The sequence below is a fragment of the Vulpes vulpes genome, chromosome 11 (assembly GCF_048418805.1).
Source record: "Vulpes vulpes isolate BD-2025 chromosome 11, VulVul3, whole genome shotgun sequence".
NCBI lineage: Eukaryota > Metazoa > Chordata > Mammalia > Carnivora > Canidae > Vulpes > Vulpes vulpes.
This window is the reverse complement of record NC_132790.1, coordinates 79321376-79348898: the sequence shown is the minus strand read 5'-3', so window position 1 is coordinate 79348898 and position 27523 is coordinate 79321376. Positions and strand designations below refer to the sequence as shown.

Genomic DNA, 27523 nt, shown 5'->3' with positions numbered 1-27523 from the left:
TGTTCTACCCAGAACTTTAGTAGGTGCTGAGGAGAAATCTAAATGAAAAAATAGTTCCTATGCCCAAAAGTAGACACTCTAGTTGAAGAGGGCACACTTTTTACACCTAAAATAGAGCAATTCATGATACAATGTAAACCATAATGAGACAGGACTAGTCATAGGGTTGTGGTCCAGGAAGAGTAAGCTTTGTGCTAGGTAGAATCAGAGAAGGCGTTGTAGATTCAAACTTTGAAAAAAATATGGTTCACAGATTGAAAAAGGAGGAGGAAGGACTTTCAAGTAAGAAATCAATATATAGAGGCATAGAGGTCAGAACAACCATGGTAGCAGTAAGAGACAGAGGACACCAGGTTCCTTGAATCAAGGTCAGATGCCAATTTACTGCAAAACCATTGATGATTGAGTTTCAGAGCCCCTCACTTGGGTAGAATGCTTCCAAGGCTCTGTGTGACATTTTTATTTGTCGTCTTGAACTTTTTTCTCAAAGCATTCCAAATTATATAAACCTCAAGTCCCATAAAACCTGCATCAATCCTATGCAGAGGCAAAGGTCGGGTTTAGGGATTAGTAAGAAAGAGCCTGCCTGGCAAAGAGATGACAAGCATGCATTTTTCTTAGCTTTAATTGTGCCTCATGCCACTTATCACTAATTTCTCCCATGTGAGCACTGAGTAACAAAATAGACAATGTTCTCAGATACCTTTTTAAGCAGATATAATGATTACTTTCATTAGATTATTCTTTGTTCCCTTAGTAAAAGCTAAAAGTCCAATGTAGAACTATGGCTGAGGGGAGGGAAAGAAGGAATCTGGGATATTCTCTATAAATATTATTTCTCTCATGACTTGAAAAAAGTTGATGGCAGATAGTGCTAAGGTCTTGCCAGGTACAATGCCTAATAAGTAGTACAGAATGAATGAATGAATGAATGAATGAATGAATGATGGATTTGAGGTAGAATTCTATAATGTATAAATAAAATAAGGTGATTAAAGTAGCATCTCTTATAGATATAAATGAGCCACACCAAGATTCTTTTTTAGATTATGGACATCCCCTCATGTATTAAAGTTATATACTACCCTAAGGAACAAATCTAGATCCATGCACGAGTCATATAAATCAAAGATATATTTCATTAAAATATTTAATCATTTTGTCCATGTGAATGGCCCTCAAACATGCATCTTTAGTTTCTCACAACCCTCATCTTTCCAGCAGCCAGTAAGTCCTTGACCCCCTTCTCTATGCCAGGCATTGTGCTGGAGGCCAGCAGTGTAGTGTTGAGCCAAAAACATTATCCCAGCCCTCAGGCTGTTCACAGTCTAATTGTGGTTAAAGATGGGAAGCACGTAATTAATTAAAGTACAACCATTATAATTATTCTTAAGGAGACGTATGGACTAGGAGAGCAAAGATTGAGAGAATGGTGTCAGGTGGAGAGGAGATCAAAGAAAGATGCTGGAGGGAAGTGACATTTACAATAGGACTTGAAGGGAGAATGAGTGTTTCAGTTGAGAAGAAAGAGGAAACACATTCCAAGCAGATGAGAAAATTATATACAAAGCCTCTGGATTCAGAAAGAAGTTTGGCATATGGTATATAGTATCTTCATTTGGGTTTTCCAAGAAGCTGACTCTGAGACAGGAAGTCAAAGGAGGTGAAGGAGATGTCATAGCAGAATAAGAATGTAAGATAGGAAAAGGAAGGCAGCCTGTAAGAGTGTCGTCAAGCCAGCTATCACTGTGGCCAACTGGAGCTTAATTCTGCGGGGAAAATTTTGGAAGCCAGTGTAGAGCAAACATCACAGAAGTATCTCACCCTAGAGATGAGGGAACTTTGCTATTTATATGCTTCCGGTATATAGTTCATTAGTCATTGAGGGCTGTTTCCAGGGTGGGAACATCAATCCTTGAGTATTTCTGGCTTATCACATGGGCAGCAAAGCAGGCTCCGAGTAGCCCAAGAAGCTACAAGCAAAGAAATACAAGTGCTGGTGGTCAAAAGTCAGTGATGTGCACTGAAGTCACAGGCCAGGGGAAATGAGCAGAGTATTGATGGCATCTGTGACACAGATGCTATTGGCTGCTTACCCAGGAGCCAGTCACTCCCCTCTTTTAGCTGTCAGGCCCTGATCATTTTCAGATCATTTTCCACCATGTAGCTGTGTAGAAAATAGCCCTATCCCTAGCCCAAGGGTGAATCCTGAGTAATCTCAGCCAATCACATGAATCCCATTCCCATTTGCCAGAGATTGGTTGGCTTAGGGGTGGGCTTGTGGCCAGTTCTAATCCATAAGACATGATAGTTTTTCTTGGAAAGCTTCTCTAACCTAAAAAAGGAAGAGAGAGAGAGAGAGAGAGATCCACATATGAAAAAAAGAGTTCTCTGTCTATGATTACTGGAACCACTGTAGCCATTTTGTAGCAAGGGTGAGGATGAGCACAACCTTAAGGGAAAGTCAGAGCCAGAGAGGTGGAGGCACTGGCTGATATACTGTACCTGGGCCCACTGTATCTGTGGGCTCCTTATTATGAGAGAATAAAGTATCCTGTTGTTAAAGTTGTTTGGGATGGGGTTTTCCATTCCTTCAGCTAAAAGCACCATAATTGATATAGAGTATACCATTGAAAACATATCAGTGAAAAATGGATGGACTGTCTGGAGTGGGGGAACTGGGGAAGTCCATTGGCTTAAATTTTTTGAACCCTTAAGATGAGGAATATATAGAAGTAAGCACTGAGGGTGAGATTACAATTAGTACGTTCTAAATATATCTTGATATTTTTGAAAGAACTTCCATATTGACCATTTCATTTGAAACTCTTGACAATGTTGAGAAGACAGGTATCATCATCTGCCTTTTATAGCTGAGAAAACTGAGGTTCAGAAAGATTCAGTTTCCTGACAGAGCCAAGACCAGATGTCAAAAGCTTTTGGTCCCTAACCCAAAGCTCTTTCTTCTGCCATGATTTAAAGAATGATAATGTAGAGAGGCCACATGTTCTAAGGTCTCTTTTAACATCTGGCTTAGGTGAAGCAAGTGAGCAGCAAGTCAGACTTGTTTAGTGTAACCCTAAACCATGTTTCCCAAGCTGTACTACTGTGCCTCTGACCCCAGGTGACACCCTAGTGTCTCTGGGTATCTTGTATATTCATGGATGACTACCCTTTAATATTATCAGCCATGTGATAGTGTGATTAAACTTTCCATACGTTTGAGGTAGGCATGAATTGGCTGAAATCAATCAGAATATTCCATTTTTGTCGTTGCAGGGATTAGTTCAGTGAAAGTATATAACTAATCAGAGATAGTGAAATGTATATACATATTTGCTAGAGCCTTCTGAGAAAGGTAAAGCTGTGAGGTCTGGAAATGGCACCCTTCAAGGAGAGAACATGGAGCTGCTGGGGAAGGGAAAGGAAGGGTGATAAAATGACAAAATGTGGGTAAAAAGAAGAGTCACCTCAAAGGGAAGAACAGAGAAATAGAGAGAAATCAGATCATATTATTTGCATGCTAGATGGTGTCCTGTCTGAAGCCAGTCATTCCTGGGAATTTTGGTCAATAGCTTCCCTTTATTATTTAAATTATTGTGGGCTAATTCTTTTTGCCACTTGCAATGTGGAGTTCTAACTAATCAAGTCATATTCCATAAAACTCCTGCTCTAGGCCATAATGACCGCTTTCAGACTCCAACATCCTATAATTCATCTCCACTTCACTCATTTAGTAACTGCCTTAAGAAGTTCCTTTTTCTTAGTTCATTAAAATCATTTCTCTCTTAATTAACATTTATTTTTATATATATCATTTGGCCCCATAGCTAGATTACGAGTTCCTTAAGGCAGAGGCCATAATCAGTACTTCTTCATGTCTAATGCAACACCATGCTTTATATATCACACAGGCTCAGCCACATTTATTGATGAGTTCATTTTGAAAATTTTAGATCAATATAAAACTTTTATTTATCATGGTAAGTTTCATTCGATCACATGTTCATTATTTCAACAAGCATTTAGCAAGTGCTCCAGATACACCAATACCCATGACGAAAAAGACAGAGGCCTGGCCCCAGAAGAGCTTACAATTAGCTGGGAGATACAGACTGGTAAATAAATAATTAAAATGCATGTTATTTCATGCCACAACAGAGATGTGTTCCAGGAGTGATGAGGGAAAACTTATCTCTTCCTAGAAGGGATGGAAGGTCTCATAAGAAAGATGACTCTGGACCTGAACCTCAAAGGATGAGTAGGAATTCACCAGCAGAGAAAAGAAATAAGAACTCTCTGGGCAAAATGACCAGGACACACAAAGGCATGGCAGCACAAGAAAAACAAAGAACTCTAAGTGACTCAACATGGCTGGATGGCCAAGTAAGGGTGGAAAAAGGATAGAGGAGGCTAAACAGGAGAAGACCAGCCAGAGAAGGAGGACTTAAGTGCCGTTCTCTAAAGTTTGGAAAGACCAAATGTGCTGCACTGGAGGTCCTAGAGGGTTTTGACTAGGGGAAGGACAAGATATGGGGTGTATATTAGAAAGACCACTTTAGTGTTCCTGAGAAAGGTGAGTGGGAGAGTGGATGTGGAGTCAGGGAAACCAGTTAGGAAGCTCAGGCCATAACAAGAAAGAGATGAAAGGACAATGGTGATGGAAGTTGAGGAGACCTAGGGCGGAGTTTGGCCAAGTGCAACATCAACAAACTTTGGAGAATGGATGAGGGAGGAGTGTTCAGGAAGCTGGCTCAGGTTACTGGAGGAGTGATTTGCCTATCTTTCAAAGGAATCAAATTGAGGAATCAGGTGGGGAATAGAACGTGATGCTGGCTTGTCAAACTCAGGATATCTGTGGAGAATCCAGAAGAGGTTGCCAATTGGCATTCCACCACGTGGATCTAGAAATGATATAGATTTGAGAGTGGACCCCCTATGACTCAGGTAGCCTAAAAGTGGATGGGATCCCTCAAAGAGATCCTTATTTTTAAAAGGAAATTCATTGAACATGCCATATATAAACAAATCATAAAAGATTTTTTAAAAATTGTTGAATATGCAAGGACATCTCTCTCTACATTCTTTCAGATACAAATGTGAACTTGATGTTAAATATGGGTGTGAATGAAAGCTTTCTCTTTTTTTCTAAATTGTTCTTTTCTCTAGTATGATCCAGCAAAACATACACACACACACACACACACACAAAAAAAAAAACACAAAAAGAAAATGTCAATACTTTCCTTCTTCATCACTTCAGTAGTTCAAGAAGATTTTTTTTCCTTGTACTGCTTAGTTAGGCAGGGAATGGCTAGATTTAGGAGCTGTTGAGCAGCTGGGGGAAAGGCACATTCAGGGTCTGAAGCACTGTTTCATAATGCTTAAATGCACATGCTGTGGAACCTCCTGGACTACAGTCAAATCCCAGCTCAGCTGCTCTCAAGTCGTATGTCCACAGGCAAATTCTTGGAGTCACTTAAGCTTCAGCCTCTTCATATGCAAAGTAGAGATAATAATAGGATTGGCCTCAAGAAATATTGTAAGGATTCAGTGAGAAAATACATATAAGGTGCTTAGTGGAGTCCCCAGCAGGAAGGAGCATTCAAAATATGGAAGCTATGATTAAAGACTTGAGAATCTAGGAAATGATGGGAAGAATCAACATATCTAGGAGCCAGCTTTGTTTCAGGAGTGAAGGTGGAAGTGAAATGGATGAAAACATTCTGACAAAACACCCATGTTCTGGGCAATTAGTAAAACCGAAGTTAGGACTTTGCCTCAAGTTTATTGAAAACTTTAGTCAAATGAGTCTCTCTGTGTGTATGTGTGTGTGTGTGTGTGTGTGTGTGTAACTTTGTTCAGACCATTTTTAAAAGATTTTATTTATTTATTTATTTATTTATTTATTTATTTATTTATTTATTTAAGAAAGAGAGAGAGCATGAGCTCAGAGCTCAATCCCAGGACCCTGAGATCATGACCTGAGCCTAAATCAAGAACCAGACGCTTAACCAACTGAGCCACCCAGTCACCCCTATACATACTATTTTTAAGTAAAAATGATTTCAACCGAGATCTCTGAAATAATTGGGGTCAGGTATTCTAATTCCTGTCTTAGCACAACGAAGGCCCAAAAGGAGAGAGAAAGTGACATCCCAAAACCCATGCTGGAAGTCACACATTCAGAGCTGTCTCCTCAAAGCTGTCTACAGGTACTTGCCCTGTCCAGGTGAGTTGGCCACATTCTCACTCTGCCATGTGAAACAGTGGGACTCGTGGCTTTTAGCAAAGGAAAATAGCAGCCCTCAGCATGCTAGAAACGGGCATTGGCCATGAAGTTGAGTACAAGCACAGCCAGTGACTTAGCACCTAGCAATAATGCCAAATGAAGGATCATGTCCTCCAAGAGCACTCTAGGCAGAACTGTGTGTTCTCAGCAGATGGCTGAGGGGGGCGAATCACAGAGATGTAGGGGGCCCAGAAAGCTGTGTTCTCCTTCTGGGTGAGCTTGGAGACTGTCCTTGGATTTCTGTTGGCAGAAAGAAGACTAGGAGCTAAGCCCCTCTCCTGCTGCACCCAACAGAGGGCATGCCAAGGAGAGCTATGATGATCCCTCACCATCTAAGAATAACAAGCAGACCTTCTTTAAAGGGGTGCCCTCACTTTCTTTCATTGCTTTTTAACTAGTCCAGTTATGCTCAAATTCTTCCACTTCTTTGCACACCAAATGCAGTGGGGACACTGAGTCAGAAATAATGAGAACAGTAAAGGTAGCAGTTACCTTTCCCTAGGTACTTGTAGTTACGAGTCACTGGGCTAGGCGTTTGCAAAACCTCACTTAAATTAATCAGCTGGACATCCCTGGGATGTAGGCACTACCATTATCCTCATTTACATTTGAGGAAACACACCGAATAAAGCTGAGTGGCTTATTTAAGTCTACACAGCTGGTAGATGGTGGAGCTGGAACTCAAAGGCAGATATGTTTGGCTCCAAAGCCCATCATAGCTCGTCACTGACCAGTATAAATTGGAATATAGTGTCAATGCAAAGCACAGAGCTGACCTAGCTAGATTTTTGTTTTATTGGTTTTTTTTTTTTAAGTTTGTTTGTTTACCTCATGTGAAGCTGATAGAGACAACATAGGAATTGTCTTGCAAAAAAAGAAAAACCACCTTGGTCTTCTTTCCTTCAGGTCTGCATACTGAATTTACTCTAAATACAGCATGGTTTCTTAAATAGTATCAATGTTTCAACCTCCCCAAACCAGAACCTTATAAAATCAGCACCCAGAAAGTGCCTCCTCCTGGTCTTTTCATCCTCAACCGAGTTGAGCACCCCACTAACCAAATTCAGTGATTGCACACCACCCCCCACCTTCCCTGGGTGTCTCATCATTGCTTTTCTTGTGGGCATTTCCTCTTCTCCATGGCTCAGAGTATAGTTACAACTGTCCTCTCTTCATTGTCATGTAGCTATACTTTAATGTAATTCTTCCCCCAAAGGGCAGAGGACATCTGTTAAAACCAAGAATGTCCTGCTTTCTGTCATCATAAGTAGGGCAGAGAAATCTATGATCCCTTAAAGGAGTCCTGTGCAGTCTGGGAAGCTCTGAACCCTCATTCATGAGAGAGGAATCATGCACTGCCTTCCCACGGAGCAACAGTTCTCCAACTTGAGCTCTAATCAGAATCCCTGGAGGCTTATTAAAACCCAGAGTGCTGGGCCCCACCCTCAGAGTTTCTAATTAAGTGGATTTAGCAAAAAGCCCAATAATTTGCATTTCTAAGATGCCAGGTGATGAGGATGCTGCTGGTGGGGGGCCACAGTTTGAGAACCAACTCCCCCAGGGTCTTGCAGGAGGAATGCTAATAAGTCTCCTGGACACTGAATCACTAGTTTTAATTATGAAAGAACTAATGTTTAGGGCAATTGTCTGGAGAAATTAAGGAGGACAAAGAAAACATCTAGAGAGCAGAAAAAAGTTGTTTCGTAATTTTTACATAGGATCACATACAGGAATTTAGCATTTACTTTCTTAAAGATCTTAACTCCCCTCCACTAAGTGTAGTTGAATGGACCTATTAGCCGGGCCACTGGTTCCCTTCCTGATACAGGTGAATGTTAGGATTACATCAACCACAATGGCCCCTGAAAGGATTGGCAGATCAAAGTTGTCAATGGTCAGTGGGAATTTGGTTTCAGGATGGGTTGGACCCAACCAGCTGACACTGGAAATGTAACAGTGCAGAAGGTGCTATCCAAGCTCATTGAAATGCTCACACTGAGATTCCACAGGTTGGTATTTTGTTGCATAACATTTAATATTCTCATGGCATAAAATTGATGGCTCAGGGAAGTTAAATTTACACATTACAGCAGGTAACTCATTTCCCTTCTGCTTCTCACATGAAAAGCTTTCCCTAACTTTGCCAAATTACTGCAGGCAGAAACCACATGAGTGATAAATGATGTCATAAATAAATACCATCATCTCAGCTACCATGGGCTGGCTGAGAAGTCCCAGGAAGTGGTCTCTCCATGCTTACTGACTTTGTTAGGCAGGTGGGATTCACATAGCGTGATTGTTGGCTAGCAAGCCCTCAGTTCTCCAAGGAGAGTAACATTAATTCTTGCCTTTTTTTTTTTTTTTTTTCTGTCTTTGTCTGACAAGCAAATCTAAAATTCGGATCCTAGGAAAATCCTTCTGCTTTGTCTGGAGTCTTCCTTTTGTACCTTTAAATCTCCTTTATGGTGTCCTGCCCTGGAGTGCGAGCCCTAGGTCCTGGATCTGCCAGCAACTCCTTATGTCACACTGGGCAGTTTGTTTACCTCTTGGTGATATGGTGACCTCATCTATAAAGGGAAGGTTTTGTCCTGATTAATCTCTAAATTCCTTCCAGTTCTAATAGTCAGCAATTCTTATTCATCTCTTTCTTCCTCTTGTCTCTGAAAACAAGCATCCCCTCCTGCATTCTCATCTCTCTTCAGGATAGTTTCCATCCCCTACCTCCCCACCCCTAGGCCCTTCTCACATCATCTGTTAGCATGAGGTCTTTCCTTCTTGCAAAGTCATGGATGTCATTCAGCCACACATTGTGTTCCCACCTAAGTGCCCCACAGGAAAGCACCTTCTCATGTCTACTTAATTTCAAAAATAGTTTTTAAAAGATATATTTAGTGGCAATTAAAATGGGCCTGTGTTTACAAGCCCTGTTCCACACATTGACAGTAATATGATACCTCTACTGGCTCCAAATGAGTAAGGAGAAAAGAACAAGAGATCTGGAAAATGGATGAGAATTTGAAAGAACTGATGTGTCACCGCTGAAAGCAACTCTAGGTGTTTGTGCTGGTCCCAACTCTTTAAGCCAGGACAGAATGGGGCACTCATCTCCCAGCCCACCCCACAATTTCCCCTGGGCCTGTTTCCCCATAGGGAGCCAAATACGCCAATTGAGTTGAAGGCCACCTGGGACCTCTAGCACAGCACCCACTCTTGCTTGTTTCCAGCCAGCTTTCATTCCAGTCCTTTTTGCTACAGTTCAGAACTACTGACCTTTAAAAATTCAAGCTGAACCCTGTCTTGATGGTGTTTGCAATGCTCTCTCCACCACCTGGCCTTTGCTTTTCTCCTATAAAAGTTGTCTTGCTGTACTTTCTTACTTATCAGCATCCTAAGTCCCTTAAATAAAAATGTCCTGTACTTGTCTTGGCCCTGAAGCATGAAACACTGTAGCACATGAACTGAATTATCAATATGCCAAACAGCCAATTCGCTGAAGTCAAATTACCAAAAATTTGATTCACCAAATAGAACAATAGCTCTAATATTAATTCTTTGGTAAATATTTTTACTTACCAAAACTAAGGTATTCAGACTCTTTATAAAGTATGGTACAATTATTTTAAAATTTGTGAAGATTTCTTCTTTTCTTTTCATTTAGGCTGCTTATGAAATTTAGTAACTGATTATCACAAACTTTTCTGAATATCAACTGTAGCCATATGAAAACTAAATTCTCTTTTGTCTTCTCTCCCAAAGGTGAGAAAAAAATATGGTACTAGCTATTAAAGTGCCCATTTCTTCCCAGGCCAAAAGACTAGGAGGATGTATTTTTAGATGACAACAGTGATGGCAGGGAGGTGGGATTGTGAGTGATTTTTAATGTCACCTCCATGTTTTTCTGTATTTTCTAAAAGGAATATATATCACCTCTATAAGCAGAAAAAATTGCAATAAATGTTAGTAAAAACATCATAATAAGTCCTATACACTGACTTCAGAGAACTCATATTCATGAGTTCTGTGTCATGACTATGATGCAGAAGTATTATATAGATAAACTTCAGAGAACTTTAGAATATATAAAGAAGTCTACTTTGGGAAGTGTGAGGGAAAGGTTTTGGGGCAAGATATTTGTGCAGCTATGCTGTTAGGTTTTTAAGTGAGCATTTTGCAGACGCTTCAGGTAAAGGCTTCATTTCCACCACCCCACTCCAGTTCCCACAGGGAGGAAGGTTCACTTGGGTAATCTGACTATGATCTTCTGTAATACCATTTTTTATTACAGAAGAGACCATGGAGGGCTTGGAGCACTAATAAGGAATAAGTCAAGGAAGCATCATTGGAACTGAAGAGAGGTTCTGACATTCCCCCAAAGCCTAGAATCTCCAGTTCAAGTCTAATTTGGGAAAGAAAAATTTTTTATGTTGAATTAACCTGATAAAGTTTAAGGGGAGAAGAAACAGTAACTGCTTGGGTTACAAAATCATTCCCAGATGTCTTGGTTTCAGATTCAAGGACAAAATGAGGCCAGATCTGAATTCATTAACTTTGTTTTAGATGGAATGTGAGCCTTTGGGGCTTCTCTGTACATGAGGGCAGGGCAGGTGAGACAGTGAGTGTGCTGATTAATGTGCTTCACCCACACTTGCTTGGCGTCTGCCCACTGGAGGCTTAGGTCAGCACATATTCCCAAGCCAGTTGTTGGAAACAAGGGAGTAGAATTGCTCCAAACCTCTCTCTCCCCAGTGAGAATCAAACCAAGAAAATTAGTATCACAGTAAATTTGCAGACAGAACTCCGGTAGAATCAGAAAAGCTTGAAATGGGGAGGAAAACAAAAGCAAGGTTGAGTTTTGTTGGATGAGTGGGATTCTGCTCTCTGGTGCTTCTAAGCCTCTGCTTAACTACTTCCAAGGAGAGGGGGATTCATTCTTACATGTAAGGTATCGTGATACCGTTATGGTAACCTATGACTGCATTTGCCCAGGTCATCCTAGTTTATACCCATTGCCAGGATTTAATTATTAACACTGTCGCCTTTCATTTTCAAATTGTCCAAGTTTAGGCAATATAGCTTATGGTCCCTTCATGATAATAAATCACCTCCATAGCTAACATTTACTAAGTGCTAATCATGTACCAGCATTTCTGAGCTTGGTGCTGATGACATTATCACCATCATCCTTATGGCTATCATCACTAGCCCAAGATTACATGCGTGTCATTAGGGTCAAAGTCAAGATGCAACAACAGGCATTTGGATTCACATTCAGAGTATTCAGTGGTTCCCCCCAAGCCCCTAAGGTATACTACCTCTGGGCTTCCATTTGACGACTTGGGAAGAAAAAGATCTATATCCCTTTACAGATCTCCCAAATCTTCCTACTGACTTTCTCACTAGTGGTCAGTTGCAAGGAAGAGACTGATATTCTGGAGGCCTTTTAGTATCCCAGATACCAGGTTACATGAAGCCAGTATCTTCTCCATTTGTTAGATCAAGAACTCAGCTGTACAAGCTCAACTAATCCATCCAAGATCATGCTGACAGCAAGTTGTAGAGCTAAGATTCACACCTGAGCTGATCTGATTTCAGTACTTGCCTTCCCATTATACCATATTGCCTACTGCAACACATTCAATTTCTACAACCATTTGCAGATTGGAAAAAGTGGAGTAGCAATTCTCCCTAAATGCTACTATCATCGTAAGACTGCTAACCAAGGTCAAGAAGGAAGCAACCTTTTTCATGAGTTGTTAAATTGACTCCTTTATCTAAATAGTCTCTTTCTCCTAGCTCAGGGAGACCTGTGACATCCATCTGCAAATAGACACCCCACTAGTATTTCTCTGAAATATTTCTGGACCAAAGAGTCTGAGCAGCTTGTAGTGTTTAGGCTTCATCCTTCCCTTGGCATGGACCTATTGTTCATATACCAATTAAGGATAGCAACCAGGTTTAAATAACTGGTATGCATTCATTCAGTGAATAATGCATTTAATGCTAGAAATAATAATTTAAAAGCTTATATACATTTATTCACTCATCCAAATAATTATGTATGAATTTATTTATTCATTTAATGGGCACCTATTACATGCCAGACACTCTTCTAAACACTAGGGCATCAGCCAAGAGCAAAGGGGATAAAGCCCTGTTCTCATGGAGTTTATCTATTCCTACATAATATAATAGACAATGATAGTGCTATGAAGGGAACCCCAACAGGATAAAGAATAGAGAGTGGTAGGCAGGGGGCGGGTGCTAATTTAGATAGGAAAGTCAGGGAGGGCCCTTTCTGAGTAGAGACGAGAATGAAGTATGGGTACAAGCCATGTGAAGAAATCCAGAAAAGAGTTTCAGGCAGAAAGCAGAGCAGCTGTTCTTACATTGTACTGCCAGACCTTATGCTGAAAACTTTGCATACATTATCTCCTTTAATCCTCACAAAAGCCCTGTGGGGAAAGTACCATTATTTCCTCATTTTCTGTTAGCCACTTGAACCTTCAAGTAACCTGCTTAAGTGCACACCATTTTTAAGTGCAGGAGTCATGAGTTAAACCCAGACCTCCTGACTCCCAGACACCATCCCCACTGCAACTACTGAGCGATTGTACACCTTGGCCAGTCTGCAACACTTGCCTGTACTTTTTTTTTTTTTTTAAGTAGAGCCATGCCCAGTGTGGAGCCCAACATTGGGCTTGACCTCACAACCCTGAGATCAAGACCTAAGCTGAGATCAAGAGTCGGACTCTTAACAACTGAGCTACCCAGGAGCCCCTGCCTGCACTTTTGATGCAAGATTGAGAGAATGATCCCTAAGAAAAATGATAACAAAGCTTGCATCATCCCTCTGATTCTGGTCCTTTGTAATGCTTTTGATTACAGAGGAGACCCAAGAAGGTTTGGAATGCTAGTAAGGAGCAAGTTAAGGATGCCCATGGGTCCACAACTGTGGGGAGTTTAAATCATTATGTCCCCAGGTACACCAGATATTGGACTGTGGCAACTTCTAGAGACTTTTGCTCCAGAGACCCTCCCTCAACTTTGTGGCAGGGCCCACATCTCAGGCTCTTCCAGACACGCAAGAACTTCTTCCACATGACTTCCCTGTAAAACAAGCAAGATTTTCCATCCCTCCACCTCATTATTTGTAAGGAGTGGCTTCATTGTTTCTCTGTATGTAAAGGCAATACAAGCCCATTTTAAAAACTATTCAGAAAAAGGGACACCTGGGTGGCTCAGCTGGTTAAGCACCCGCCTTCAGCTCGGATCATGATCATAGGATCCTGGGATGGATCCTGCTTCTCCCTGTCTCTCTGCCATCCCCCCAACTTGTGCTCTCTGGCTCTCTGTGTCAAATAAATAAATAAAAAGTTTTTAAAAATTAAAAAACCCCAACTATTCAGAAATACATAAAAATAATAAATAATAAAACCATCCTTCTTCACAACATGGAGAGATAGCTAGTAAACATTCTGGTTCATATTCTTCCAGATTTTTTCTATGTAAGCACATACATATAGTTCTTTTTTTAAATAACCATTTGGTCATTTATACATACCTTTTGTTGCTTGCTTTTTTCTCATAAAAATACATCATGAATGTCTTTCCATGTTAATATATGTATTTCTACATTAACTGTTTTAAGGGCTACACAGTATTCCATGATAGCAAAAATCAGGTAAATCATGTCAAATGTCCCATACAGTGGACACTATGACTGTTTGTAGTTTTCCACAATCATAAACAGCCCTTAAATAAGCATTGTGTTTTATATATCCTCATGCTCTCTGATACTGATTTTTTAAAAATAAATTAATAGCAGTGGAATATTCAGGCACACATTTTAAGGTCCTTGACACAAGGTGCCACATACGTGTATAGAAACATGGTAGCAACTGCCACTGCAGTTAAGGGAATGGAGCTGGATTAACTAGATTCAAATCCCAATTCTGCTGCTTTCTGGCTGTAGGACCTTGAACAAGCTACCTAGCCTCTCTGTAGTGGGCCAGATGGTGGCTCCAAAAAAGGTATGTCTACGTCCTAACCCTATAATCTGTGAACATAACTTTATTTAAACAAAGAGTCTTTGCAGATCTAATTAAGTAAAGGATCTCAAGGTGACATCATCCAGGATTATCCAGGTAGGCTCTAAATCCAATAATAAGTGTCCTTGTAGAAAAGCACCAGAGGACAGACACAGATGGGGAAGGAGAGTACCACATGAAGGAAATAGAGGGATGTAGCCACAAGTCAAGGAACAATGGCAGGTACCAGAAACTGGAAGAGACAAGCTTTGGAAATCTCCTTAAGAAACTCCAGAGGGAATATGGCCACATGGCTTGATTTCAGACCTCTGCCCTCCAGAACCAGGAGATAATACATTTCTGTTGTTTTATGCCACCAAGTTTGTGGTAGTTTATTATGGCAGCACTAGCAAACCAATACACTCTCTATACCCAGTGTTCTTAACCATAAATGGGCATATGGTACTACTTCATAGGGCTGTCACGAGAAATAAATCAATACACATAAGGTAGTTTAGAGCAGTAGCTGGCACATATTAGGTACTCTTGAAGCGGTATTTATTATGATTGTAATAGTTGTGTGACCTTAGTTATGTTTGATCCCCTGGTTCTTTCACCTGTTGAATAGTAATAAAAATACTCTGACAACCACAAAGTTGGAGTTTGCTTCTTTCACTTAGAAATGGTCAAAGAATTTCTCCAATCCTCTTCTGTCCCATGAACTACTAATTTGGTTGCAAGCCTCACTGAAGACAAGTCACAGACTGCCAAGTGTGGTGGTTGAAAAGGTGCCTTGTACCCTTGACCTGACAAAATGCTCTGTCCTGGGCACTGAGATGCTTTGGAGAAGGCAGGTCTTTCTCTTTCTCTTGATTGCCGTGTAGTATGGCTGGGGGCTGGGGAGGGTGGCCTCTGAGCCAGGTCACTTGTGATGAGGAGGAGGCCTTACCCTCATCATCAGAGGCAAAGGTGGATAACACAAGGTGGAATACACAGCAGTCCTAAATCCCTCTCTGAAACTCTCTCTCCACTCCATCCCTTGCTAAAGAAGTCAGAGAAAGGGTAAAGCCTGTAATTACACTTGAAGTAATTAGAATCCTGCTTAATAGAAAGCTTAAGATGAGAAGCCCAAACCAGTAGATCACCCATTGCTCCTGTCATTCTGAATCATTCACCCCAGAGCTTTCCTTCTGTAGGTCTCCCCTGGGGAAGCAAGGACTGTACTGAATTTACATAAAATGTATGCACACACGCATGTCACATGTCCTCTCCCCTGAATACCTGATAAAGCTTCAGCATGTACCTTTCTTCATTCCTACAACTTTGCCCATTAATGAAAGTCTAAATCAGCAGAATAGATTAATTTAAAAGCCCTTTTCCAAATCTTTAAAATCTGATTGTATTGTAATAAAACTGTCTACATTCAATTCTCACTTTCTAGCCCAGTGCTTCTCAACTTTAATATGCATGCAAATCACCTGAGGATCTCATTGAAATTCACATTCTGATTCAGAATGTGTAGGGTGGGCCTGAGATTCTGCATTTCTGACAAATTCCCAGGCCATGTGGCTGCTGGTGCTGCTGGAGGGTGCTAGGTAGGGTAAGGTAGGGATGTCAAACATAAAGAGCCAAGGGGAAGCTCTTCTATGTCCCACAGGTGACCACTTGCCTCCTACACAGCAACTAATGAAAACTTCTAATGTGGGTCTTGAAAAATGAATACGATTTGCTAGCTGTGGAGAGAGGGTATGAGTCATCCTAGGCAGAGGGAATAGCATAAGGAAAAGCACACTTGTTGAAGGTTTTTTTTCGTTTAGTGCATAGGAGAGGCCAAAGATCTCAGGAGTTACACTCTGTTTGGACAAGATTGTGGGTCCTTTAGGTCAGCAGTGAGAACAAGACAACCAGGAAATGGAGGGAGAACAACAAGAGAAATCCCTTCTAGCATAATCTATATCTTGAGCAGGTCTGATTTCTACCACCTGAAGTGATATTGCCCAGAAGTCCTGGGGAGGAAAATGGATAGGTGGGGATTCCCTAAAATGAGTCATCACTAAGGCATCATTGCATCCTTTCCTGAACTTTGAACCTCATCATGGGCTAACTCCATCCATTAGTTCTCTGTGTTTACAATTACAAATTGTCACAAACATGGTGGCTTAGAATAGTACAAATATATTCTCTCACAGTTCTGGAGAGACAGAAGTCTGAAATCAAGGTGTCAACAGAGTTATGTTCTTTCTGAAAGCTTTAGGGAAAAATCCATTCCTTGCCTTCCCCAACCTCTGGTGGCTGCCAGCATTCCTTAGCTTGTGGCCACATGACTCCAAATATCCAGTGTCCAGGGTCCAATGTCTAGTGTCTTCATGTCTCTCCCCACTCCATCTTAATGGTTTTTTCTCTTCTGAGTGTGTGTTATCATATTCCCCATCCCCTGGTTCTCTCTTATAAGGACACTGGGATTGCATTAGGGTCCATCCACAATAATCTACCCATTTTAAGATCCTTAACTTAATTACAGCTATAAAGACTTTTTTTTTGCCATATAAGGTAATATGCAGAGATATTAAGAATTAGGGTATGAATATCTTTGGGGGGTCAATTTTAGCCTAGCATAAGCCAAGATTGCTAAAGCACTTGGTGTCAGAGTGCAAAGCCATCAAGAGCCTAGTCTCTATAAATTAAAGGTCTTCTTTCTGTCTTCATACTCACCAGTCTCCTCATACTCATGCCCTTCTGATCTACAGTTCCTGCCACTCAGAGCATCATCCCTCCCCTCTGACTCTTCAGTTCTCTTCCAGAAGCTCTCAGGTCAGGAGTAGTTTCTTCAGAAATGCCTTACCTGACCTCCTGGATCAGGCCTGTCTTACTTCATGGCATGATTATGCTTCTCCTTGCAAATTTGTCATGTGTATTGTGTGGCTATTTCTGAGAGGGCAGTGCTCCTGCCTGCCTTGTGTCTTCACTATATTTTCAATGCCCATCACATAATATTCAACATATATTTATTCAATGATGGAATGAATCCTGGCTTCAACTATTATGAGGTATGTGTATTTTAGCTTGTTAGAGCTGCCATAACAGAATACCACAGACTGGTGTCTTAAACAACAGACAATTATTTTACCATAATTCTGGAGACTGGCTTCCAAGATAAAGGTGACAGCAGGGTCAGTTTGTGGTGAGGCCTCTTTTGCTGACTTACAAGCAGTTGTGCTCTATGGCCTCACATAGCCTTTCTCCTGTGTACATATGCAGAGAGAGAAAGTTCTCCACTATATCTTCCTCTTCTTATAAGGACACTAGTGCTATGGGATTAGGGGAGCTGCCCCTAAATGAGGGGGGGCTCCACCCTCATTTAACCTTAATTATCTCCTTAAAGTCCCTACCTCCAAATACAAGCACTTTGTGGTTTAGGACTTGAACATATGAATTTTGAGAGGACACAATTTAGCCCATAACATTATGTGACCTTAGATAAAACTCCTTATTTTCTCCAAGGCTTGCCTCTGTCATTCCAATTGCTTGGGGGAAGAAAGAGGGTTGATCATTAAATAACAGCAACGAGATAACATGTGTGAAGCACTCAACATGTTATCTAGCACAGAGGAAAAGTTTGGGTTGTCTTTCCCAGAAGCAGACAAAGACTTGAGAGCAGGTAGATTATTTGGGAGGTGAAGGAAAAATCAAAAGGGGAGTGGAGAAGTGACACAGGAAAGGGGAAGTAGCCAAAAGTAAAGGGTGCATTGTCTAACAAATCACCACTGGAACAACTAGAGCTTCATCCCAGGGGGGAAACACAGTACCTATGTAGAACAGATACCACAGAGTCACCCCCACCTCCCTGGGGCAAAAGAACTGGGGGATTTCTGTACCAAAGTCCATCAGTCATTGGTTGATGTTCACTGCCAAGGGTATTAATCCTCCTCACTTTCAGCCTGCCGCACCTGTAGACAACAGGCAAGGATACCAAAAAAAATCTTTAGGCAAGGAGATGCCAATGCCAGCTGTGGGAAGCGCTGCCAGCTTTGCAGTAGTAAAGCCTGAGAGGATCTGGGCATGTCTTCTCTCTCTGCTAGTGAGCCATCAGGAAACTTTGAGTGTTTTCTGTAGTGGTGGTCATAGTAATTGCTAGTTTGCAAAACTAGAGATGCTCCTTGACTAAAGGTTGTGGTATCAGGCAAGTGTAAGAAATATTTCTTACCTGGATGTACTCAGGGGCATTTGAAAATAAAGCTTTGTTGATGTCCTGCAGTTGAGCTATCAAACTTTTTCTGATCCTGTGATTTCCAGACTTACTTCCACAGAGTTTTTTCTTGTTGTATGTACTTTCCTTTTAAGAAATAAAAGTTCTCTGATACATGCTTTGGAGGTAATCAATTCTGATTCAGACCGGAGATGTGACTGTCAATACTGTAAGGAGGTTTCTCATCTGTTCACCACTATAGCCTCAGAACAGTGCCTGGCACAGAGAAGTTGTTCAGTAAATGTTTTTTGTTACAACAAAGTCTTAAAGAAATTTCAAAAGAGAATCTGAAGACATTTTCAGTAAAAGCAGTCTCACAAAAAATGACTATCTAGTCCCCAGAATTACTGTTTTATTTTTTTAAGACTTTATTTATTCATGAGAGACAGAAAGAGACAGAGGCAAAGGGAGAAGCAGGCTCCATACAGGGAGCCCGATGTGGGACTCAATCCCACGACTCCAGGATCACATCCTGAGCCAAAGGGAGGTTTAACCACTAAGCCACCCAGGCATCCCAGAATGACTGTTTTAAAAGACTTTGAAAGAAAGTTCAGTTGAATGTACACTTGTTGAAATATTGGCCAAAGTACTTTTTATTCTCCTGGCTTTGTTACTGTTCACCCAAATGAAACAGTGGACTTTCCTGAAAAATGAGGACCCATGCTGTTAGAATATTTTCCACTTCACAAGGAAAGAAGCACTTCCTCCCCTGATCCATCTGTAAATGCAGAGCACACATGGCACTGATGTCCTTCTGGTCCAACTTTGCTAAAAAGAATGTTTCAACTTCTATTTCCTCCCCCTATACTTCACCTTTTTGTTGAATGGTAAGGTTTGCAATTATGACCCCACTGTAGGGTGGAAAAGAATCAAATTAGAGAGCTTCTATCTTTAGTCTAAAATGAGTTCCAGTAGGCAGCATATAGAGGATTCTTGGTTTTTTATCCATTCTGTCATCCTCTGTCTTTTGATTGGAGTGCTTAGTACACTTATATTCCAAGTAATTAATGAGAGAGATGTACTTATTGCCACTTTATTACTTGTTTTGTAGTTGTTTCTGAAGATTTACTGATTCTTTCTTGTCTTTCTCTCTTCCATGTTTTGCTGCTTTAATGATATACTTGGATTTCTTTCTCTTTATTCTTTGCATATTTATTATGGTTTTTATTGTTTATTTATGGTTTTATTGTATTGTTTATATATTGTTACCATTATGTTTGTATATAACTTCTTCTGCATATAGCAGTCTATATTAGGTTAATGGTCATTAAAGTTTGATCCCATTCTTTCTCTGCTCCTCTTCATATTTTAGATATGATTTATTATATTTTATATCCTTTTGGTGAGTTCCTTAACTGATTTCTTTTACAGAAATATTCATTTTTACTGCTTTTGTGTTTCCTTCCTTGATACTGTATCTTTTTTCTCTTCTTTCCACTCTTTAATATTTCTTGTAGGGCTGGGTTAATGGTCATAAACTCCTTTAGTTTTTGTTTTTCTGGGAAACTCTTTATTTCTCCTTCTATACTAGATAGCCTTAATTGGATAGAATATTCTTCGCTGCAGTTTTTTCCCATTCATCATTTTGAATATATCATGCCACTCTCTTCTAGCTTGCAAAGTTTCTGTTGAAAAATATTCCACTAGCCTTATGGATTTTTCCCTTGTAAGTTACTGACTTCTTTGGTCTTGCTGCCTCTATATTTTTTCTTTATCACTATATTTTGCAAATTTAATTTCAATATGTCTTCGTGTGGGTCTGCTTTTGTTGATTTTTGTGGGAGTTCTCTATGCCTCTTGGATCTGGATAGCTGTTTCCTTCTCCAGATTAGGAAAGTTTTCAGCTATTGTTTCTTCAAATATATTTTCTGCCTCCTTTTCTCTCTCTTCTTCTTTTGGGAGTCCTATAATATGAATGTTATTACCTTTGCTGGAATCACTGAATTCTCTCTAAGCCTGTTCTCATTTTGTATAATTCTTTTCTCTCTCTTGTTCAACCTGATTATTTCCATTACTCTCTCTTCTAGGTCATTAATTCATCCCTCTGCTTCTTCCATCCTGCTGTTCCTTCCATCAAGCATGTTTTCAATTCATTCAGTGAGCCCTTTATCTCTGTTATGTATTTCTTATCACTGTAGTAAGGGTCTCCCTCAGGTCTTCCACTCTTTTCTCAAGTCCAGTGAGTAATCCTTATGATCTACAGATTTAAATTCTCTGTCAGGCATATTACTTAAATTAGAGGACTTCTAACAAGTGTATCCTCTTGCCAGGCAGAGCTGGCTGTTTTTTGGCCTCAAATGTCCTCTGACCAGATCTAAAGGCCTTTCCTAAGCCTTAGGCTAAGTAAATATTTTGGGAATATGTACTCCTTAAATGAGAGTTCCCATTGCATCATTACCATCATCATCATCATCACTTCAGCTGCAAGAGAGCCTACATGAGAAGTGAGATTTGCAACAAATAGCCTTTTCTCTATAAATCACTGACACAGCTGGCCATCCCCACCACTTTTGCCCAACAGTCCTAAGAATGGCAAGATCATTGTTTGTTGATCTTTATTACAATGAAAGCCTTGAAACCCTAATTATTACTCATTCTTTGGAGATGAGGGGCTGGGGGCTATAAAATAAGTTTGTTTGATTGCCTTCTTGATTAGCCATTTTATACCCAAATGCATGAAGGAATATTTCTGGGGAGATTGATTATCTTCTTAGCATGAGCAAAAGTCAGGAGCTGGAACACAATAGCATTCTCTTCACACACAACAAATGGGAATGTTGGCATTTCTAGATAAGAGTGAGGAAAGAGAATGTGACTATTCGAGTGCTTATAGTTAAGTCTCCCTTGGTCTTGCTTGAAGAATGAAAATGTGGATCTTGGAAGACACAGTCTGTAAAGACAGTATACCCATACCCACACCTAGTAATCCAATGAGTGGGTTTTTACAATACTGAGAGCATTGTTGGGGTCACTTGGAGTCATAAGGGTAGGATACCAAAATAAATGAAATAGTGACTATGCACAGAAGTATTTTGGAGGCCAAATTTACTTGGGAAATAGAGTATTTGCCTTTCTTTACTTTAACTAGATGTTGGCCTGGTTGCTACTTACCAGTGACCCTTCTTTTGTCATTTATTCATGTGTTTATCCTATTCCTCCTTGCTGAAAACCCCCTGGAGAGAAACTGTAAAGTCTTCCTAATATCCCTTTGCTCCTTGTTTCCTGTGTTTCTTCTGGGTTTTGGTTCATCTCAAGTTCAAAAATGATGTCTACATTTTTCTAAGAAATGGTAGCCTTTCTAAAACCAGTGATAATCTGTGAATGGGGAGGGAGTGGGGATAATGATTCTGACTACAGAAGAACTACTGGAACTTTCTTAATGAGTAGGGTGGGAAAATAGGGTGGGAAAATATGAGGAATTTAGATTCAGAAGTAATTATAAGAAGGAATGTCAATTCCTTTATCATCTGAAATGTTTTCATGTAATTTTATTGATAGCTGGCTGTGAATTTTAAAAAGCCAACAACTATGTTCTTAATCATTATGCTATACTGCCCTTAACCAAAGCCAGTGTCTTCAGATTTCTCCATTCTTGAGGTTTAACTTAATCATTTCTTTTAAAAATTGTTTTATTTTTAATTTTTTTGTTTTTTTTTTAAACTTAATCATTTCTTTACAGTCTTCTTCATGTTTACATATTGAGGGTTAGGCACACAAACATGAGATCCAGGGCTTAAAAGCAAACACAGAATGCAAATCCAGCAGTGAAAATTTTCTGAATCTGTTTCATGAGAGCCAGTCAAATGAAGCTAGAGATCAATTTATGGAGTCTGACCCTTGTTCAAATCTCTGCCACACTATCTTTTAGCCCTGTGGCTTTGGAAAAGTTACTTAAACTCTGTGTCCTATTTTTGTCACCTATAAAAAAAAGGAAATTAAAAATACCAAATTTGGGGGGAAATAAAATTAACATTAAAGTGACCACTAAAACAACAACGTTACTCAATTTCTCATTTCTTTCAGATTCTGTTCTCTCTACCTTACTTTATAGCTAGACTTAGTGAAAGAATCGTCTTCATGTGTTTGCTCCATTTCCTTCCCTCTTTCTCTCCTCTTCAGCCTACTCCAGTCTGTTTTCTGCCCAAACCTGAATACATATTCTTTGCTCCCCAAATTTAATGTCTTCGTCTAGTGTCCCTTATTTCAATGAATGGCACAACCACTTAATCCAATGATGCATTTATCATTTATCATACCTCCCTCTCTCTTCATATTCAGTCCATTTCCAAATTCCTCCCTCTTCTCTCCATTTCCATGACCACCACCATCTCTTGCCTGGAATACTGCAAAAGATTCTGAAATGGTCTACTCATCCACCCCACCATCTATCCATTTATTGTTCTCATCACAGCTAATGCATCTCTCTTTTGTGATGAGTTATATTTGCTTATTTGTCTTATCTCTGCCACTAGAATGTAAGTTCCATGAGGTCAAATATTGCATCTGACTTTTCCTACTGCTATTCTTAGTGCCTAGCACCAAGGCTGGCATATAGTGAAGGCTAAGTAAATATTTTGGGAATATGTACTCCTTAAATGAGAGTTCCCATTGCATCATTACCATCATCATCATCATCATCATCATCATTAGTAACCAGGTGATTTCTTACAGAAATAACTCTTTTCTCTTCATATTGCCAATTGAGAATCAGGATCTTTAAATCTGCTTGGCCTAGGAAAGTTCTGTGAACTTTTTGCATTTGACACTAGTACACTCAGTATTTTCATTGCTCTAACACAGACACAAAAAGATATAAGGATATCGGAGAATGGATTTGTCTCCCTACGTTTTACAGTGATTTCTTTTCCTATTCTGTAAGTAATATGTATATTTTTACCTATTGCTACATAAAAAATTATTCTTAAACTTGACAGCTTTAAAAATCCAGCATTTATGATCTCACAGAACCAGAAGATAGGGTGGCTCTGTCCTTTGGATCAGGGTCTCTCACAAGGCTCCTGTCAAGGTGAAGTTATCTAAGAGCTCAACTTGGGAGAATACCAGTTTCCAAACTCATCATGGGCCTGTTGACAGTCCTCTGGTTCTCACTGGCTGTTGGCTGGAGACATCAATTCCTTGCCATCTGAGCCACTCTATAGGGCTACTTACAACATTGCAACTTGTTTCCCTCAGTGCAAGGGCTCTGAGAGAGAAGAATAAGAAATGATGATAAGAAAAAGAAAAGAAAAGAAAGAAGAGAAAAGAAAATAAAATAAAAGAACAGAAAAGAAATGATCAAGAAGGAAGTCAGATTCATTTTGTAACCTAATCTCAAAAAGGATACCCCATCACTTTTCTAGTATTCTATTCATTAGAGGCAAGTTATTAGATCCATCCCACACTCAAGGAGAAAGAATTGCACAATGGCATGAATAGGACCATTGAGAGCCATCTTAGATAGAAGCTGTCTATTGCAAGGTGTGACTTTGTTCTCCCTCAGCAAGAGCACAGCTGTCATTTGATTCTTTTAAGCCTTTTCTCCTTTGAGAATTATGGGCTGCATCACCATCAGGACCTCAATGCCTTGCCATACATTTCCTTCAAAAAAAGGAAGAAAGAGGGTGTGGGCCAAGTTCTGTTTAGAATAGCTCCCAATATAATAGCAACTTTAGTTGTCATTGCATGTTGTGCATTGACACTGAATCATGAAAAGGACCTCAATTACTCCTTTTGGCTCGTCTGGGCATCAGTTTCTTAATGATTGACTTTAAAGCTTCGTAATGAATATATTAAAAATAGAACCCTAGAGATTATAGATATAGAAGTGTATATTTAGACCTTGGGTTTCTTTTCTTCCCTGTAGCCTATCCCCCACATTGCACAGAGGTTTTAGTGCCTTTTGGGATCATTTTGAAATTTTATCTGTTTTATTATAATATACCTGTTCAACATTTCCCATCTAACTTTGTTGTAATACTTCAGATTAAGCCACCTGCTAATTGACTGAGTCATCTGTAATTTCTCATGCCTTCACTCTTTTATATCACATGCTGTAAGAAAAAAGAAGGTAATAACTTGTATTTAGGAAAGGTTCATGGAGAAACTCTAGAAAATAAGTAGACATAGTTTTACAATTTCAAGTAGAGTTGTGAATGTAGAAGTTTATAAAGGAAAAATTAAAAAGTAGACCTACAATCATATAACTAATATCTCCATCTTTTGTTTCCTTTTATGTAGATCGTTTCCCAGAGAAAACTGTCTAAATCCTTGTTGAAGCATGGGAACACAGCAGGGAAGTCCTCCATCACGGTAAGTCCTCCATTAGCAGCCCTCTGTCCAGGTGCCCAGATGGAGTGGTTGGACCGAACTTGCCAATGGGAAGCAGACCCTCTGACTATTGGGAGTTGATACCACAACTGCTCAGCTTTCCAGAGTACTTCTCTCCTTCTTGTTTCTTTTTCCTTCTTATCTATTTTTCTTTCTTTTTCCTTTTTGCCAATATAATTTTGATCCTTCTACCCCAGGAAAAAGGGATAGAAAAAGGATTTGAAAGTGAGGCCATTCACTTCTACTAAGCATGTCTGCAATTAATAAATGTTTTAGTCGGGGACAAAGATGGAGTTGTTGAGAACAAAAAGAATATGGAATTGTCTGTGGTTCTCAAATCATCAAACTACCTATCCTTGCCTTTCTTTTTTTTTTGAGAATTAAAAATATGCACTAAAAGCAATTAGTTCAAGGTTAGGTTTGTTTTCTAAGGACCAGAAAGCTCACCATTTAGCTCTCCTCTTTGTTATGTTATTGTATTTGGTAGCCAGTAGCCACATGTGATTATTTCAATTTAAATAAAATTATTCAAAGTTAAATAAAAGAAAATATTCATACCTTACACTAACCATATATCACGTGTTCAGTAGTTACATGTGGCTGTGAATATGGGGAGGGAAACAGAAATCCAGATTCAATTGGCACAGAGATCCCCCAACAAACTCAACCCAAGGAGGTCCACACCAAGGCATAGTAATTAAAATGGCAAAAACATAGTGATAAAGAAAGAATTTTAAAGGTTGCAAGAGAAAAGAAGGCAGTTACATACAATGGAAACTCCATAACGCCATCAGCTTTGATAGCTGATTTTTCAGCAGAAACTTTGGCAGGCTAGTAGAAAGTGGCACAGTATATTCAAAGTTTTTAAAGGGAAAAATTTGCAGTCAAGAATATCCAACAAGGCTATCATTCAGAATAGGAGAAATAAAGAATTTCCCAGACAAACAAAAATTAATTGAATTCATGAACACAAAACCAGCCTTATAAGAAATATTAAGAGAGAGTCTGTGAGTAGGAAACAAAAACTACAAGTAAGAGTAAGAAAAACAGGAAGCACAAAAGCAAAAAAAAAATTAAGTATATCTGTAAATATTGGTCAAGAGAAGCACAAAATAAAAGGATGTAAAATAATGATACCAAATATCTGATACGTGAATGGGAGAGGAGGAAAGAATGAGTTCAAAATTAAGCTGATATATTTAACATCAGCTAAATATAGGCTGTTATATATAAACTAAATGGTGACCACAAATCAAAAAACAGTAATTGATATGCAAAAGAAAAAGAATAAATAATCCAAGTACTTTACGAAAGAAATCCAACTAATCATGAAAGGAAAAAAAAAAAAACACAAGAGAAGAAAAGCACAAGGCGTGATTACAATAGCAACCATAAAGCAAGTAACAAAATGGCAATAAATATACACAGATCAATAATTACTTTGAATGTAAATAGACTAAATGCTCCAATCAAAATACATAGGGTGATGGAGTAGATTTTTTTAAAAAAGATTTATCTATATGCTGCCTGTAAGAGACTTATTTCAGATCTAAAGACACACACAGACTTAAAGTGAAGGGCTGGAGAAACATTTATCATCCAAATGGAAGTAAAATGAAAGCTAAAGTAGCAATACTTATGTCAGATAAAGCAAACATTAGAACAAAGACTATATAAAAAAAAAGAACGAAGACTATAACTAAGGACAGAGAAGGATACATTATCATCATAAACAGTACAATCTAAAAGGAAGATACAAAAATTGTAAATATTTATGCACCCAACATGGGATCACCCAAATACAAGCAGTTAATAACAAACATAAAGGAACTAATCGATAGTAATACAATAGAAGTAGGGGACTTTAACATCCTACTTACATCAATGGATAGATAATCCAAGCAGAACATCAACAAGGAAACAGTGGCTTTGAATGACACACCAGACCAGATGGATCTAACACACATATTCAGGACATTCCAACATTCCATCCTAAAACAGTAGAATGCACATTCTTTTCAGGTGCACATGAAATGTGCTCCAAAATAGGTAACATATTAGGCCACAAAACGAGTCTCAACAAATTCAAAAAGACTGACATCAGGTCATGCATCTTTTCTGAAACTAGAAATCAACCACAAGAAGAAACATAGAAAGCACACAAATACACAGAGGTTTAATAACATGCTACTAAACAATGAATGGGTAAACCAAGAAACCAAAGAGAAAATCAGAAAATACATGTAGACAAATGAAAATGAAAATATAATGGTCCAAAATATTTGGGATACAGCAAAGGCTGTTCTTAAAGGGAAGTTTATAGCAATACAGGCCCACCTCAAAAAGCAAGGAAAGTCCCAAATAAACAACCTAACCTTATATCTAAAGGAACTAGAAAAAGTATAATGAACAAAACCCAAAATCAGCAGAAGGAAGGAAATAATAAAGATTAGAGCAGAAATAAACAAGATAGAAACAACAACAACAAAAAATAGAACAGGTCAATGAAACCAGGAGCTGGTTCTTTGAAAAGATCAATAAAATTGATAAACCTCTAGCCAGACTTTAGACTTACCAATAAAATTGATTAAACTTTAGCCAGACCCCCCAAAAAAGGATTCAAATAAAATT

The 27523-nt window shown here is 39.3% G+C and overlaps 1 protein-coding gene across 6 annotated transcripts in view; it reads left to right on the top strand.

Annotated features, from left to right (window-relative positions):
- CPNE4 (copine 4) overlaps positions 1-27523 on the top strand; it is a 485131-nt gene that overhangs the window by 333859 nt on the left and 123749 nt on the right. For all 6 annotated transcript variants that reach the window (XM_072726854.1, XM_072726853.1, XM_072726857.1 and 3 more), the window contains one exon: positions 24803-24874. In XM_072726854.1, the coding sequence (XP_072582955.1) occupies positions 24803-24874 (72 nt within the window). The remainder of the gene's footprint in view (positions 1-24802; positions 24875-27523) is intronic.